Source organism: Cervus canadensis, chromosome 1 (genome assembly GCF_019320065.1).
Source record: "Cervus canadensis isolate Bull #8, Minnesota chromosome 1, ASM1932006v1, whole genome shotgun sequence".
Classification (NCBI taxonomy): Eukaryota; Metazoa; Chordata; class Mammalia; order Artiodactyla; family Cervidae; genus Cervus; species Cervus canadensis.
Genome location: NC_057386.1, coordinates 9282042 through 9298355, shown reverse-complemented (window position 1 = coordinate 9298355; position 16314 = coordinate 9282042). Strand labels below are relative to the sequence as shown.

The 16314-nt window shown below is 55.4% G+C and overlaps 1 protein-coding gene across 1 annotated transcript in view; it reads left to right on the top strand.

Annotated features, from left to right (window-relative positions):
* The window catches only part of DNAH17 (dynein axonemal heavy chain 17), a 94030-nt gene that overhangs the window by 32378 nt on the left and 45338 nt on the right, over positions 1–16314 (top strand). The window contains exons 25-41 of the mRNA XM_043462283.1: positions 2188–2436; positions 4150–4272; positions 5222–5569; positions 5671–5762; positions 6168–6294; positions 6980–7132; positions 8428–8553; positions 8731–8838; positions 9361–9492; positions 9813–9973; positions 10614–10770; positions 11712–11816; positions 13360–13517; positions 14139–14277; positions 14427–14654; positions 15056–15193; positions 16059–16191. Coding sequence (XP_043318218.1) covers positions 2188–2436; positions 4150–4272; positions 5222–5569; positions 5671–5762; positions 6168–6294; positions 6980–7132; positions 8428–8553; positions 8731–8838; positions 9361–9492; positions 9813–9973; positions 10614–10770; positions 11712–11816; positions 13360–13517; positions 14139–14277; positions 14427–14654; positions 15056–15193; positions 16059–16191 — 2677 coding nt within the window. The remainder of the gene's footprint in view (positions 1–2187; positions 2437–4149; positions 4273–5221; positions 5570–5670; positions 5763–6167; positions 6295–6979; positions 7133–8427; positions 8554–8730; positions 8839–9360; positions 9493–9812; positions 9974–10613; positions 10771–11711; positions 11817–13359; positions 13518–14138; positions 14278–14426; positions 14655–15055; positions 15194–16058; positions 16192–16314) is intronic.

The window sequence follows — 16314 nt, the reverse complement described above, 5'->3', positions numbered from 1 at the left end:
AAGTGATTCAGTTATGCATATACATGTATCTGCTCCTTTTTGAATTCTTTTCCCATTTAGGTTATTATAGAGTATTGAGAGGAGTTCCCAGGAGGTCGCTATTGGTTGTCTGTCTTTTTTTTTTTTTAATAGATAATGCCTTGATTTTAATTTTTCTAATCTCTTGGCTGCACTGTGTGGCATGCAGAATCTTAGTTCCCTGACCAGGGATCGAACCCATGCCCCCTGCAGTGGAAGCGTGGCATCCCAACCACTGGGCCACCAGGGAATTCCCTGGTTATCTACCTTAAATACAGCAGTGTGTGCCTGTCAACCCCAAACTTCCAGCGCATCCCTTCCTCCCCACCCACCGTGACCTTAAATTCCTTCTCTAAGTCTGTGTTAGTTCTTCTCCTTTGTGCACTTGAATGAACTTCAGAATCTGTCAAATTCTCCTCTCTTCAGATAGAAAACTCTCAGACTACACATAGACTTGAATCTACTCTGTGAGCTCATCTGGGGAGGATTCTCCTCCTGGCAGCAGTATTTTTAGTCCCTGCCCAGGAGCAGGCCCTGTCTTGTCAGGTATCTTGTTTTTTAGATTACATCTTAGTAAGATAATGTAAATGTCTGTATCCTGACCATGCTGAATCTATCTCTCATAGAGGGCGGAGTGGGAGAGAATCTTTGGAGCCACAGGCTCCATCACAACCACCGCTAAAGGGAGAGAATCCATCAAAGCCTCTCGATACTTTTTTCTTTTTGGCAAATCATTGAATTCAAGTCTCTTGTGCTCGAGTGATCTGACTGAACGATGCTGCTGCTAAGTTGCTTCAGTCATGTCCAACTCTGTGCAGCCCCATAGACGGCAGCCCGCCAGGCTCCTCTGTCCCTGGGATTCTCCAGGCAAGGACTGAGCAATAAGTGAAGTCAACTCAGAAAGCGGCACTGTCCCTTGATAAATAACACTTAGCACAGACACAGGAATGCAGGTTACTTTTCCCAGGAGATAACGATAAGCATTTCCGGTCAGGGTGTTGCAAGAGAAATTGACAAAACAAACGAGCCAGGGTGCTTTTACGATAACAGGATACAGAAGCAGCTTAAACTTAAGACCAGAAAAGGCCATCGATTTCTGTGGGGATTAATGCCTCAAGTCTCGGGATTTGCAGAGTCAGTCTCTTGTCAACGCCCCAGCTGTTGGTCATTGTCCGACAAGAACATCTATCAAGACCAGGCCATTCTGCCCCAAGCCTCTGTCGGCAACCTCTGACCCCCTCCAGGACTCCCATCCAACTCCAAAGCCATTCTCAGCCCACCCCGAATTTAAGACCGCAGCTCCTCGGGTTTCCGTCTCCACTCTTGGTAGGGTGGTCCCCCAGTATCTGTGTCTTGTTCCATCCTGTCATGAGTGGAATTTCTTCTGGTGTGTCTTTGTCGGTGTAAGCTAGGTTGGGCTTCCCTGGTGACCCAGCAGAAAAGAATCTGCCTGCCAATGAGGGGAGACCTGGGTTTGGTCCCTGGGTTCGGTCCCTGGGTTGGAGAGATCCCCTGGAGAAGGAAATGGCAACCCACTCCAGTATTCTTGCCTGGGAGACTGCATGGACAGAGGAGTCTGGCGGGCTATAGTCTTTTGGGGTTGCAAAGAGTCAGACAAGACTTGGTGATTAAACAACAACAAGTAAGCTAGGTTACGCTGCAGTAACAAACAGCCCTAAAAAACAACACCTCTGTGTAGTTAACCACAGACACACATTTTTCGTTCATGCGAAGTCCACACTCCAGTTCCAGGCAAACCCTCCACAGCTGCCGAGGCAGGTAGAAGGGACTGTGGGTCCAGCGTTGGCAACTCAGTGCCTCTGCCCCCAAGTGACAGGTGTCATCCACATTCCATTGGTTGGGGCGACTTTCGTGGCCTCACCAAGAAGTGGGACAGAACAAGATCCTGGTGAGCAGTGACAAAGCCCATGTTTTGCTAAAAAATCTCCCTTAACTGCTGACTTTTAAGCCGAATCTGTCGTGGTAGAACTGAGGTTTTCTTGCCCCTCCCCCCGCCCCCCCATATCCGCTCACTTTACCAAGCTCTATCCTTGGTGCTAGAGACTCCTCATTGGATTTTTCCATCCAAGAGCAATGGCAGGAAGGTGGCATGGGTGCCTTCCTGAACCGTCCCCAGCAGAGGAGTCAGTGGGCATTTTTCCAACTCAGGTCAACACCAGCATCGATGCTTGGAAGACAACCAAGTGGAAGAGCATCAACGTGGAGCAGATGGACATAGACTGTAAGAAGTTCGCCAAGGATGTGAGGTCCCTGGACAAGGAGATGAAGAGCTGGGACGCCTTCGTGGGGCTGGACAACACCGTGAAGAACATGATCACGTCCCTGCGTGCTGTGAGCGAGCTGCAGAACCCCGCCATCCGGGACCGCCACTGGCAGCAGCTCATGCAGGCCACCCAGGTACCACACTGACGCAGGGGCGGAGGGCAACGCTCCTCGGGAACTCGCTGCGGGAGTGAGGGGCTGACGCTGGTAAAGCTGGCTTCACGCATGCGCGCCCCAGGATGTCACACAGGGCTCCAGGCTCAGGGTGGCCCCAGGCTGGGTTAGAGGCTCTGCTGTCACCATCTTGATTTCCTTAATTAATAACTTTTTCACATGGGATATAATCATTTTGATTTTGCACCAGGCCCTGCAAATTATGCAGCCAGTACTGGTTGTAGCGTGAACGGTGAATGTCCAAGGGGCTCAGGAAGTTTGGGGTGGAGGAACAGTCCTGGGTCGCCCATGTACCCCAGGAACACCGGGTCCTAGAGTCGAAATTTTCCCAGGGATGTTCCCCAGTGGGGAGTGGGAGGGGCACTGGCCTTGACACTCACCGAAGGCAAATAGGACCATCCCCACTGTCAGCAAACATTGAACAAAACTCTGTGGAATGGCTACTCTGCAGAGGCCCCCGGTAGATGTCAAGGAAGCAGAGAGATTGAGGACACGGGCCCTGCTCTCAGGGCAGTAGAGGAAGAAAGACAGCACAGGCCATGGTGTTTGGGAGGCCGAGTGGGGTGCTCAGCGGCAGTTCTAGGGGTGCAGAGAAGGCAGCCACCTCCCCGGTTAGGGAAGCATGAGATCAGCATACAGGAGCACGTGGGGTGTGGCCTGGGCCTTGGGGAGGGGAGGGGAGAAAGAGGCGAGCAGAAGGGATTGTCTCGAGTACTGAGGCCACTGGCCAGCAGGCTCCCATCCAGGGCCTGGGAGAGACCTCCAGGCAGTGATCAACAAACAACAGAAACATCCCAGGAATTGGGCATCACCGAGGACTTGTTGAGACCTGGGCAGGTATTTTCCCAACCATGATTGAGAAACACTCAATTCCATCAGTTGGTCAAACCAGTTTTTGTGGCAGGCTTGGAATTCAGGCTTGGAAATGTCTGTGTGACAGTGAGAAAGATTTGAAGACTGGGTGACCTCATGCAAACACCTGGTATTGTTACCAGAGTAACAGTACCTGTGACTCAGCCACACCTGTTACTAACATGGCAGCTACCCCAGATGGATCGGGTCCTGCAGCTGCGGTCACAAAGCCCCACATGCTGGGGGTCTTGAAACCACAGAAATGTATTCTTCCGTGGCCTGGAGGCCAGAAACCTGAAGTCAAGGAGTCAGCAGAGCCATGATCCCTCCAACATCTAGGGGAGGACACTCCCCTGCCTCTCCCAGCTTCCGGTGGTCCCAGGCGGCCCTTGGCTTCTGGCCGCGTCCAATGCATCCTTGCCTCTGCGGCCACACGGCCTCCTCTGCATTTCAAACCTCCCCCTCCTTTCTGTGATGAAAACACCGGCCATCACGTTTAGGTTCTGTGCAGCTGACCCGAGATGATTTCATCTCAAGATCCTTAACAGCTGCAAAGATGCTATTTCTGAGTAAAGTCACATTCTGAAGTTCAGATGGACATGAGTCTGGGGGGACACTCTTCAACCAAATACTGGTGGGCTCTGTTGCTACCAGCTTTACAGGGAGCCGGGGCCTGGAGGAGTGTCTGCCCAAGTCCCAGAGCTCCCAACACCCGCTTCACAGCCTAGGTTCCTCGCCAGCCTCTACATGAAGGGCAAAGGTGTCCTTCAACTGGAGAACATGTAACTGAATGTGAAATGTGCCCATTTTTTTCCTCTGCAGGTGAAATTTGAAATGTCAGATGAGACCACCCTGGCAGATTTACTCCAGCTGAACCTACACAAATACGAGGACGAGGTCCGGAACATTGTCGACAAGGCTGTGAAGGAGTCTGGGATGGAAAAGGTATCCTTTGTTGACAGTGAAGTGCGCTTTATATGGGATGCTGCTGAAACCAACCCACCAACCTGATGCCTGTTGAATGTGTTGATGTATGGTTGAAACTAATGTAGCCCCAGTTAACGCCTGACTGAACTCTCTTTCCATGAAGCACCCTTGTTTGTGGTCCATCCTGCCTCAGCCTCTGCCTTCTGAGAAGCTGAATGGGGCCGGAGCAGGGTGGGCAGTGGTCAGGAGGGCCAGCCATCAGCTGGTACCTAGGGCCATTCCAGGACACGTGAAAATGCTGGAGGATTCCTTTGCAATTCAAACCTCTCTCCTCATCTGTTTTTTGAGTTTGAATGGTCACCGTTGGGCTTGCTTTCTTTTTTTAACAGCTTTATTGAGCTATAAATCACATACCCATTCACCCATTTAAAGTATGCATTTAGCATATTTACAGGAATGTGCAGCCATCACACATTAGAATTAGTCAATTTTAGGACATTTTCATCTCCTCAAAAAGGGATGAAACCCAGACCCTTTAGCTAATATGTCCCCATCTTCTCACACCTCCACCCATCCCAGCTCTAACCTACTGCTTCTTGTCTTCTCTAGGTTTGCCTTTTCTGTATGTTTCATATACACGTAAACATACACTATATGGGCTTTTGTGTCTGACTTCTTTCACTGAGCATGTTTTTAAGTTTCCTTCGTGTTATAGCTTGTGTCCATACTTCATTCTTTTTTATAGCCAAATAACACTTCATTATATGCATACTCCACATTTTGTCATTCCATTCATCCACTGAGGGCCATTTGGGTTGTCTCCATCTGTTGGCCATTGTGAATAATGTTGGCATGAACATTTTGGCTTTCGGAGAGCAGGGCCTCCTTCCATGTTCCAGGAAACTCTGGGTCCTCTTTCGTGATTCTTGCCAGACTCTCGCTGACCTGGTTTCTGCTCCTCCAAAAGGTGCTGAAAGCCCTGGACAGCACCTGGTCCACCATGGAGTTTGAGCACGAGCCGCACCCACGGACGGGCACCATGATGCTCAAGTCAGACGAGGTGCTGGTGGAGACGCTGGAGGACAACCAGGTGCAGCTGCAGAACCTGATGATGTCCAAGTACCTGTCCCACTTCCTGAAGGAGGTGACCAGCTGGCAGCAGAAGCTGTCCACGGCGGACTCGGTCATCTCCATCTGGTTCGAGGTCCAGAGGACCTGGAGCCACCTAGAGAGCATCTTCATTGGTTCTGAAGACATCCGCGCCCAACTGCCAGAGGATTCCAGGAGCTTCGATGACATCGACCTGGAGTTCAAGGTGAGCACAGCTCTCTGGCTCCTGCCTGGGCACTTTCGGACATGGCTCCCTTAGGTGCAAACAGGGCTCGTGGTGCCATGGCGCTCCCTTTCTCCTCCCAGGCCCTGATGGAAGACGCAGTGAAAACACCCAATGTGGTCGAAGCCACCAACAAACCTGGCCTCTATGACAAACTTGAGGACCTGAAGAAGAGGTGGGCCCCATACCTGTCCAGACAAGGGGCTTCACTGTGGTAGAAACCCAAGTCATGCGCCTCCCCCCCACCCCGCTGGCCAGGCCAGGAAACCCCCAGGTTGTGGGTTAACACATCCCCTCCCTGGAATCACCTGCCACTTCCTGCCACCCTAGCCACAGAGCCTGCCTTCAGCCTCAGAGGAAGCTGCGATGGCAGAGATTAAACTGTAGCCCCTCCTGCCTGGGGACATCCACAAGTGCAGGGGCTGGCTGAGAATGAGCGTGTTCGCTTGGAAGATTTGAATCAAACCGGGGCTGTGAACAGCCTGGGCGTCTCCAGGGTTGTCCATCCAGCACGTGGAAGGATGGGCTGGAAGAGACCTTCTGTTGAGCAGGACTCAGCAGCCTCATTCCCTGCCCCCAGGTTGGCTGTGTGCGAAAAGGCCTTGGCCGAATATTTAGAGACGAAAAGACTGGCTTTCCCCAGGTTCTACTTTGTCTCTTCAGCTGACCTCTTGGACATTCTCTCCAACGGAAATGACCCTGTGGAGGTAGGTGGGCCCCTGATGGTCCAAAGGGGTGCCAGGCTCCAAGTCCGGGGGGCCTCGGGATGTTGGAGGAGTGTCCAAGAGGTGGTCCACACCAGAAACCACCCAGGGGCTGGGCCGTGACAGAAAGACCCGGGACCGTTCTCAGAGCCCACCCTTCCCACCCTGGGCTCCATCCTCGTGCTCTGGAAAATGGGTGAGATGCCCATTTCTAAGACACAAGCTGCTCATCCTACTGAACCCCAGACACTGGGAGGAAAAGTTCCCGCGAGGCTCCTCTTCTAAAAGAGAGAAGGGCGAGCATCTGGGCAAAGGGAGGGGACCATATTTTATTTTAATCATGGGTGTGCAGATGCATGGTATGGGAGCCCCAGGGCGGCCCACGGTTTAGGTTCTGAGCAACTGACTTAGGGGCATAGGCCCTGAGCCCCCCGGGACAGAACCTTCTCAGGGAAGAGAAGAAACAGACATTCAGAAGGTTCTGACCGAGCAGTGTTTGCCGTTTCCTGTGTTGGTGAAGTGTGTTTAATCAGCATCCCAGAGGCGAGGGGGTCAGGGGGGAGCATAAGTCAAAAAAAAAAAAAATGATGCTTAAGACTGCCTGAGGGAGACCCAGGCCACAGGCATCCGCCTGCGAACCCCTGGGTTGCAAAATCCAACGTCCTCCCACTCTGACCCCGAAATCCAGGTGAGTCGCCACCTGTCCAAGCTCTTCGACAGCCTGTGTAAACTGAAGTTCCACCTGGATGCCAGCGGGAAGCCGCTCAAGTTCGGCCTGGGCATGTACAGCAAGGAGGACGAGTATGTGGACTTTGACCAGGAGTGCGACCTCTCGGGGCAGGTGCGAGCCGCCGCTGCGGGAACGCGCAGAGCACTGCCCTCCGGGATGGCGGTGCCTCGTGGCCAGGACCGCATGGCCACAGACGGGCTGTGTCAGCAGCAGCCCGTGACCGACCCTCTCTCCTCTTCCCTTGGCCTCTCAGAACAAAAGCTTAAGGGACATCTTTATAGGAGTCCCTGCACAGCCTTACCTATGCAGTCTGAGGTGACCTGAGAAAGGAAGGGGGAAAAAGGGAGGGAGAGAACAGATTTATTAATGCCCTTAAATCTTTATCATTTTATTATTATTAATGCCAAGGGGACCACTTTGGAGGGTGCCATGCACACCTGCCGAGTTCTCATCCCTGTTCAGCACTATGGGCTTTACAGCTTCCATATTTAACAGAGGGCTCCCCTTACCTTGGGCAGCCCAGCCCCTTGTCCCACCTCTCCAGCCCAGGAGGCTGCTCTCTCCTGCTGACGGCAAGCTTCGTGGCTGCCCTCTCCCCCATCTCTTTGCCCAAGTATTATTCAAGCATCCAAATCAATTCTTACATTCTGCCTAAGCAAAATGTAATTTGGAGGTAAATTGGCTTGGAGGATTAAAAATCTCATGCGAGAAAACTCAAGCTCCAACAACTTGAATTCGGAGTGCCTGGCTGGACAGGGTCAGCAGGATCCGTTCATCAGTTTGTTCAGACGCTTCCCACACTTAACCACTTACAGACATAACCATTGAACGACAGCGAGCTCTGCCTGCACTATGCTGCTGTCAATAGCTTAAAAGAAAAACCAACCTGATTATCCCATTCGGGTATTTTCCCCCTGGTGGCAGTTAGTTGCAGGTTTGTATTTCAAAATACACTCAAGGCTCATCAGCCAGTTTGTCTGCATGACAATCTCAGACCCTGAGAGAATGCACTTGGGGACAAGTGGGGCTCTGCTGGTCAGAATCCGCCTGAGACACGGGGCAGCAGGGCCCAGGGGACAGATCCCGGTCCCAGGATATCAGCACCACTTCGTGGGCTCAGACATAGACCGTCTTCTGTAGCTTTTTCTCTCGTTCCCTCCCCCTTCTGTGTTTAGACACAGTGTATGCACACGAATGCCCAATGCAACTAGTTTTGCAGGTACAGCTGGGCTTGCTGAACATATTTTTCCAGCAGGGCATTCTTATCGCTCAGAAAACCTGGGCATTTCTACCCTCTGGGATGATGATAAGGATGAGGACAAGTGGTAATTTATCTCATAAACGTCAGAGCAAGTTGCCGGATGAGACGTGCTCACCCTCTCTGGTCCCCGTGGCTCCGTCTCCAGGTGGAGGTCTGGCTGAACCGCGTGCTGGACAGGATGTGCGCCACGCTCCGCCACGAGATCCCCGAAGCCGTGGTGACCTACGAGGAGAAGCCAAGGGAGCAGTGGATCTTTGACTACCCCGCCCAGGTCCGAGCTGGGTGGACGGGGCCTCTCTGAGATGCAGGGAGGGGTGGATGGGGCTTACCCGTCCTGGGTTAGCCCCAGTCTGGTGGCCAAGAGCCACCTTAACTGGTGTGAACTCTTCCATCGGACAGAAAAAGGTGCTCACGTGGCGGGGTGCTGGGGCCCCACCTCTGTTTTCAGATCGCGCTCACGTGCACCCAAATCTGGTGGACCACCGAGGTGGGCTTGGCGTTTGCCAGGCTGGAGGAAGGCTACGAAAATGCCATCAAAGATTACAACAAGAAGCAGGTGTGGCCCCCGCCCCATGTCCATCCAAAGCACCTTGCTCTGTGAGGTCCTCCCTTGTGCCACTGCCTTTTCTCTGAGTCAAAAGCAGCCAAATATTGGCGACAGTTGTTCTGCCCAAGAGTAACCGCTTTAGAAATACGTGGCTTTAATTCTCTATTTTGATTTGATTTTTTGAGAGATTCTTGGTTAGAAATTCAGAAACCAAAAATAATATTTAAAAGGAAAGATATAACCCTGTCAACAGATTCTTAGCTAACCTTCTAGTGTACATATAATCAATTCCCAGGCAAAAATATGTAACTATCCAAGTGGTTTTAAAATCCTGTTTTCACTTACTATCTGCCATCTTTCACGGCATCAGATCTTCATCTACACCACTTTTAGTGACTCCTTGATAATCCATGGGGGAGGGGCAGTTCCTGAGTGCCCAGACGGACCCGCCCAGCCCGGAGGCCAGCCCGGAGGCCACCCCTGAGGCCACCGCTGGTACCGTGTCCAAGGGAGGCATGTCTGTTCCCACAGATCAGCCAGCTGAACGCACTCATCACCCTGCTCATTGGAAACCTCAACGCGGGAGACAGAATGAAGATCATGACCATCTGTACCATCGACGTCCACGCCCGGGACGTGGTGGCCAAGATGATCACCGCCAAGGCATGGGTGCTGGGAGGGGCCAGGAACTGGGGTGGGAGCCTGGGGCTCAGGACTGCAGCCCACATCCCCCGCCCCAGTTACTGCTGCTTCCTCAGTGGGGCGGGGGATGACACTACTCCAGGCAGCGGCTACCCCCTCCTTCACCCCTCAGTCTCGCCCCTAGTAAGCCACTGGACGAGCAGCGCAATCAGAAGTGCCCCTGGTTCGGCAGTGGGAAGGTGGTGTTAGGCTTGACGGGGGCTCCTCGGGAGGAGTGGGGAGCCGGGAGCACCCCGGGGTCAGGGACCGCTTGGAGGCAAGGCAGCCTGCTCCCCCCGCAGGTGGAGAGCTCCCAGGCCTTCACCTGGCAGTCCCAGCTGCGGCACCGCTGGGACGAGGAGAGGAAGCACTGCTTTGCCAACATCTGCGACGCCCAGATCCAGTACTCATATGAGTACCTGGGCAACACGCCACGGCTGGTCATCACCCCACTCACGGACAGGTGAGGACCCCTGCCGCCTTCCCGCCCGGCAATGAACAACGCAGGGGAGGGAATCACACCCTTTCTCTGGGCTCTTCCCCACGCGTCCTTGCACCATCAGACCCAAATGTCCCCTGCTGAGGCTGACGAATCCGGGCTTTTGGGTTGGGGGACCTGCATTCAGGTTCAGTTCTGCTGCCTGCCAGGCACCCAGCCTTGGGAGCCCAGACCTTAATTCCCTCACACTGACCTTGGCTGTGTGGCCTTAGGGGTGTTGCTTTAGCCTCTCTGAGGGCCTGCAAAATGGGGACGATGTTTTATAAATCCTCCGCAGTTTGTTGAGGGTCAAGTGAATCATGTAACACCAAAAAGCACTCAGACCAGCAGCTGCTCAGGGCAGATCCTCAGCACCTGCGATGCGGCTGTTACATTGGACGGGCAGTGCCTGCCCCCCACCCAAACCGTGGCTGGTTCAGCCCTCACATAGTGTCTGCTCTAGCAGGACGGCGTCTGCTCCTTGGTGACATCACAAGTCCTCCTTTGCCCCTTTGAGCTCCCTTTGGTGCCAGCTTGGGGCTCAGGGCGTGTCACTGACCCACGGTAAAAGAAAGCGGGCAGCCCTGGGGTTGCTGCCCACAGGGTGATTGGAGGTCCCTTACAGATGCTACATAACCTTGACCCAGTCCCTCCATCTGATCATGGGCGGAGCTCCCGCTGGCCCCGCCGGGACCGGCAAGACAGAGACGACCAAGGACCTGGGCAGAGCCCTGGGCACCATGGTCTACGTCTTCAACTGCTCCGAGCAGATGGACTACAAGGTACACATCCCAGGTCCAGGGGGGCCTGAATTCCCCTCCCCCAGGTGGCTGCAGCCAGCACTCCCCAAGTGACCACTGGACATGTGGACACTGCTGGCTGGCTTCTTGGGCATGACCAGCATGTCTGGTAGAGGATCCCAGGGTGGACAAGACCCACCCCCAACATTCTGCCCCACTGGGGAGGCAACCCCTCCCAACCTACACCCCAAGCTTGTCCCAGCAACTGGGGGCACCAGAGAGAGTGAGAGCCTTCGAGGGGGCAGGGGGTGGGGTTGGCCCCTGGGGAGGGGCCGGGTCCCTGCAGTCACTAGAGGCTTTGCGGCACAGCCACAGTTCTTAAAGGGCCCAGAAAAAAAGACCATGGAGGTCAAGTCAAAGCAGCCTCTGGTGGGAAGGGTTGGGGGGCATTGAAGTCATGAGCATGCCCTACCCCATCCCAACGGGATCCCCACAGTCTAGGGGACCCCATCTTGAGGTTGAGGGTGGAGACAGCTGCCCTCTCTGACTGTCAAGGACACAGCCCACACCAACCTCCTGGGTTTCAGAGAAGTGAAATCTGAAGTTGGATCCTCCTAGAAGGAATCCTGTGTATAAACACTGAAGAATCGCCCCATTTATCCTTCTGGGGCCTGAGTCTGTCCCCTCTGCCTTAGAGGGAAGGCCCCATCCTTGTGTGCTAGTGGAAAATGCCCGGATGAATTTTACACAAACGGCCTTATCTCAGTCCAGGCAAAGCCTTCAGTCCGGGAAGGATCTGGGCTCTTCCTGGCACCCGGTCCCATGTAGCGCTGACTCTTCCAGGGAGTGGGCGACCTGCCTCTAGCCTCCCAGGGGCCCCAAAGTTCCCAAGCCTGACCCCCAGCCTGGGCAGGAGCTGACAGGGCGAGTGGAGGCCCGTGGCAAGACTCCAATGCTCACTTCTCTCCTGTCACCTTTTCTAGTCCTGCGGAAATATCTACAAGGGCCTGGCCCAGACCGGAGCCTGGGGCTGCTTCGACGAGTTTAATCGGATCTCTGTGGAGGTCTTGTCTGTGATCGCTGTACAGGTAGGGCCCCCGTGTGGCCTCTGGGTCACCTTTGGGAACCTCCTGCCCTCCCGCCTCGGGGCTCGTCAGCTTTCCGGTAGGGTCAGGTCAGCCTGATGGGGGTGTGGCACAGAGGTGAGCGGGACCCCAGCCCTGTCCTTCGGGGGCCCACAGTCTGGTGGGGCACACAGAAGGGTCAGACACAGCCGCACACTTGTCACCGAATACAGACGAGGGAATCATCAGTTTTGCCTAGGGTCCAGGACAGAGGGCTTTGTTTCAGTTCCCAGTGGAGCTGGGCACTGAAGAATGCATAGGAGCTTGTCAATCAGACAAGAGTACTGGGAGGAAAGGAGGAAGCGTGCCCAGGTATTTGGGGAATACCCATGATGGAGTGCAGGGCTGCCTAGTTCTGGGCTCTATTTAAACTCTCCACGCCTCCTTTGTCCAATCTCTAGAATGGGTTTGCTGGCAGGATTAGGGGTAAGTGTGGGTAGCTGGCCTCCTCCACTGCTGTTTCCCTCTTAATGTAGACACAGAAGTATCCCCAAGCCCTGGGACCAGAGGCCAGTAAGGCAAAGGGAGGATGGGGCAGTCAGCACCCCCTGGACTCACTGCCTTGGGGACCACCCCCCCAACCTCCAAAGTCAGTGCACAGACCCCAGGAAAATTATGCGGAGCTCTGTGAACTGAAGTGGAGGAGCAAGAACTGGAATAGAACATCAGGAGAGGCTCCACGTGGTGGGGAGGAGGGGTCCCATCTCCAAGGCCCGCCCTGTTGGGGTGTGAGCTGCACTCACCGCAGACCACTCTGGCAGGAAAGTCCGGGGCTTTGCTTGGGAGCCCCAGACTCGGAGCAGGTCTTAATCGTGGGTACAGGGCGCCCTCCAGTGGTGGCTTGGAGGTTTGCGGCTGCTCAGCGGGCGCCAAGGGTCAAAGCTAATGGTCCGAGAATTCAGATTTCACCTGATGCTGGGTGTCTGATGTGGGGATGGCTACCAATCAGCCCTCCCACGGGTCACTGCTGGAGCAGGAACAGACATACAAAACGGCTGGGGGGCGGAACGTCACTCGATAACGAGGATTAGCCTCGACCTGGAGGAACCCCCCGGGCGTGTCGCTGAGTGACCAAAGCCAGTCTGAGATGACATACTGTACCATCCTACTTACCAAGGTTCATGAAAGAGAGAATCACAGAAATGGGTGCAGATGACTGGTTGCAGGGGGTCAGGGGAGAGTGGGGTGGCAGAGCGGTGGGGGTGGCTGTCGAGGACGACTCCACCTGAGGTCACGGAAATGTCCGTCATCTCCGCGTCGCTGTCCTGGTGGTGATGCTGCAGGGCGGTCACCACTGGGGGGCGCTGGGGAGGGACCCACGGGATCCCCTCTGGTCTTTATTACAACTGCACGTGAATCTACAATTCTATCAAAGTTTAATTTAAAAAAATCAGGGCAGTCCTCTGCAAATCCACAGCCACTCACATGCCTTAGCGCAAACGAAGCTCCATCCAGCCCACCGAAGTTCGCTTTCCCGCATGAACCCATCTATGTACCAACCATTTAGGTAAAATGTGTCCAAGACGCGATTCGGGCCAAGAAGAAAACGTTTAATTTCCTGGGAGAGATGATAAGCCTCATCCCCACCGTCGGCATCTTCATCACCATGAACCCGGGGTACGCCGGGCGCACAGAGCTGCCAGAGAACTTAAAGGCCTTGTTCAGGTGCGGGGCGGGGGCAAGGCCCAGGAGAGCGGCTGTGGAGGACCGCGTCAACCCAGAGGGGCTAGGGGAGGCGGGGATGGCAGACAAACCCTGGGTGAGAGGGGCTAGCCGGCCAGGACCTCTGTAAGGAGCAGACGGTGTCTTCCCGCTCTCTGACTCCCGGCGGGTGGAGAGGAAGGTCCCGTTTTAGGCATCACCTGCCCACGGGTCGGGAAGATCCCCTGGAGAAGGAAAGGGCAACCCACTCCAGTATCCTTGCCGTGGAATCCTATGGACTTCGGAGCCTGATGGGCTACAGTCCATGGGGTCACAAAGAGTCAGACACGACTGAGGGCCCGAGCACGTACAGGGTGATGGGCGGAGACAGGGCTCAGGTGACTCTCAGAGGAGCTGAGTGAAGGGGGGCAGGGCCTGGAGACACCCCCGTGCAGAGCAAGGGAGCAGCAAGTAGAGGTCGGAGGGGAGCCGAGGGGAGGGGAGGGGGTCTGGGAACCTGCTCTGCACCTAGAGTCTCTGCCAGTAAGGCTGTGGTCCCCTGGAAAGTGAGATGTGCACCAAGGTGATGGGCAGGGATGGAGGAGGGGGAGAAACCAAGACACACACCCCCCCCGGACCCCTCAGGCCCTGCGCCATGGTGGTCCCCGACTTTGAACTGATATGTGAGATCATGCTGGTGGCAGAGGGCTTTCTGGAGGCCCGCCTTCTGGCCAGGAAGTTCATCACACTCTACACCCTGTGCAAAGAGCTGTTGTCAAAGCAGGTGTGTGACTCTGGGGACCCGCGGAGCCGGGGGCGGGAGGGGTGACCGATGCAGGTGGCCTGGGCTGCCTCCCAGGCGGCCTGGCGAAGCCTCCCAGCCCCGGTCCCAGCACGCCGGCGGCATGCTCACACCCGCCCGCCCGCCCGCAGGATCACTACGACTGGGGCCTCCGAGCCATCAAGTCTGTGCTGGTGGTGGCCGGCTCCCTGAAGCGGGGCGACCCCAGCCGGGCGGAGGACCAGGTGCTGATGCGGGCGCTCAGGGACTTCAACATCCCCAAGATCGTCACCGACGACCTGCCCGTGTTCATGGGGCTCATCGGGGACCTCTTCCCTGCCCTGGATGTGCCTCGGAAACGGGACCTGAATTTTGAGAAGGTGGGTGCAGCCAGGGTCCCACCTAGGCCTCCTTACTGCCGAGGACCTCACTTTCCACCATCGCTTTCCACCACCTCAGTGGCAGGTACCACACGGGGGTGATGGCCGTGTCTGCCAGAAGGCAATGGCCACACGTGCGTGTCTCCCTCTGCCCTGAGGAATGTCCCGAGGCCACAGGCTGCCTCTCCAGCTCCTTTTTCAATACTGAAGGGTCAGGAGAGGAAGCAGAAAGGGCTTCGGACAATCCCATCCCCGGCATGGGGGTCTCAGTAGCACCCACAGCAGAGCATCTGGACACCCCCTCAGGCAGGGCCACTGCTCCCTTCTGATCTCTTCCCTGGGCGGGGGGCTCCCTGGTCCTGCATGGCGGGCCCAGCACCCCATCCTGCCCGCCCCCCCAGGTCATCAAGCAGAGCATCGTGGAGCTCAAACTGCAGGCGGAGGACAGCTTCGTGCTGAAGGTGGTGCAGCTGGAGGAGCTGCTGCAAGTCCGGCACTCGGTGTTTGTCATCGGGAACGCGGGCAGCGGCAAGTCCCAGGTGCGCGCTGGCCTGGGGACCCGGCCCAGGGCTTCCCTGGCCCCCGAAGAGTGTCATGGGCTGGGAAGGCAGCTGTGACAGGCCACAGGGACAGAGGAGGAGGTGAAGAGTGGCTGGGGACCCTGGTCCGCCCTTGAGACCCTTCTCCCAGGTCTCCTCTCCTTTTGTTCCCTCCCCCTTGATACTAGTCACCCACCTGTCTACGGCTGATGCCTACCTTCCTGCCCCCTCCCATTGCCTGGGGCACGGTGGGAAGCAGAGGGTGGCAGCCAACATTACTGATACCTAAAACATCGGAAAATTCTAAACCAGTCAAGTGCTCAGCTAGACGCCCACAGGATGGACAATTATGCTATTATTAAAGATCATCTCCAAAGACTATGTAACATGAGGGATGCTCACTTCAAGTTATTTTTAAAAAGCAGAAACTGTATGAACCAGTTCTCTAAAAAGGAATGTGTGTATGTGTGTGTATCTACACGCATATCCACGTGAACATCTTCAAATGTCCTTAAAAACTCTTTCCTCTCAGTGGAAGAACTGCAGGTAGCTTTCTTCCCTTAATTTTTTCCAGCGAGCACATGTTACTCGTATTATCAGGAACAATACCCCTTTTCCCGGGACCTGGCAGAGCAGCCGTCCACTGTGCACAGAGAGGAGAGATCTCAGGGTGCCCGGCATGCCCTGGGTGTTGTCTGGGGGACGCAAACACACCTGCGTGTCTCCAGGGTGAAGCAGGTCCACGGCTGGGCTTCTGCCCATGGGTCTTCAAAGGCCCTGAGAGCTCACACAGGGACCCTGGCATGGGGTGTGGGCATGGGGTGCGGCCCCTGAGCCCCGTGTAAGTGGCCCCCCATCGCTGCAGGTGCTCAGGTCTCTGAACAAGACCTACCAGAACCTGAAAAGGAAGCCGGTGGCCGTGGACCTGGACCCCAAGGCCGTCACCTGTGACGAACTCTTTGGCATCATCAACCCAGCGACCAGGGAATGGAAAGATGGTAACAGAGCGGGGTCCCCGCGGGGCCAAGGGGACCAGTGGCCGGAGCAGGCGTCCTAGGCCTGGGTCCGCAGCGGGCTGATTGCGTTGTGGCTGCTCCGCCGGGCTCCGTGCAGTGAACGTG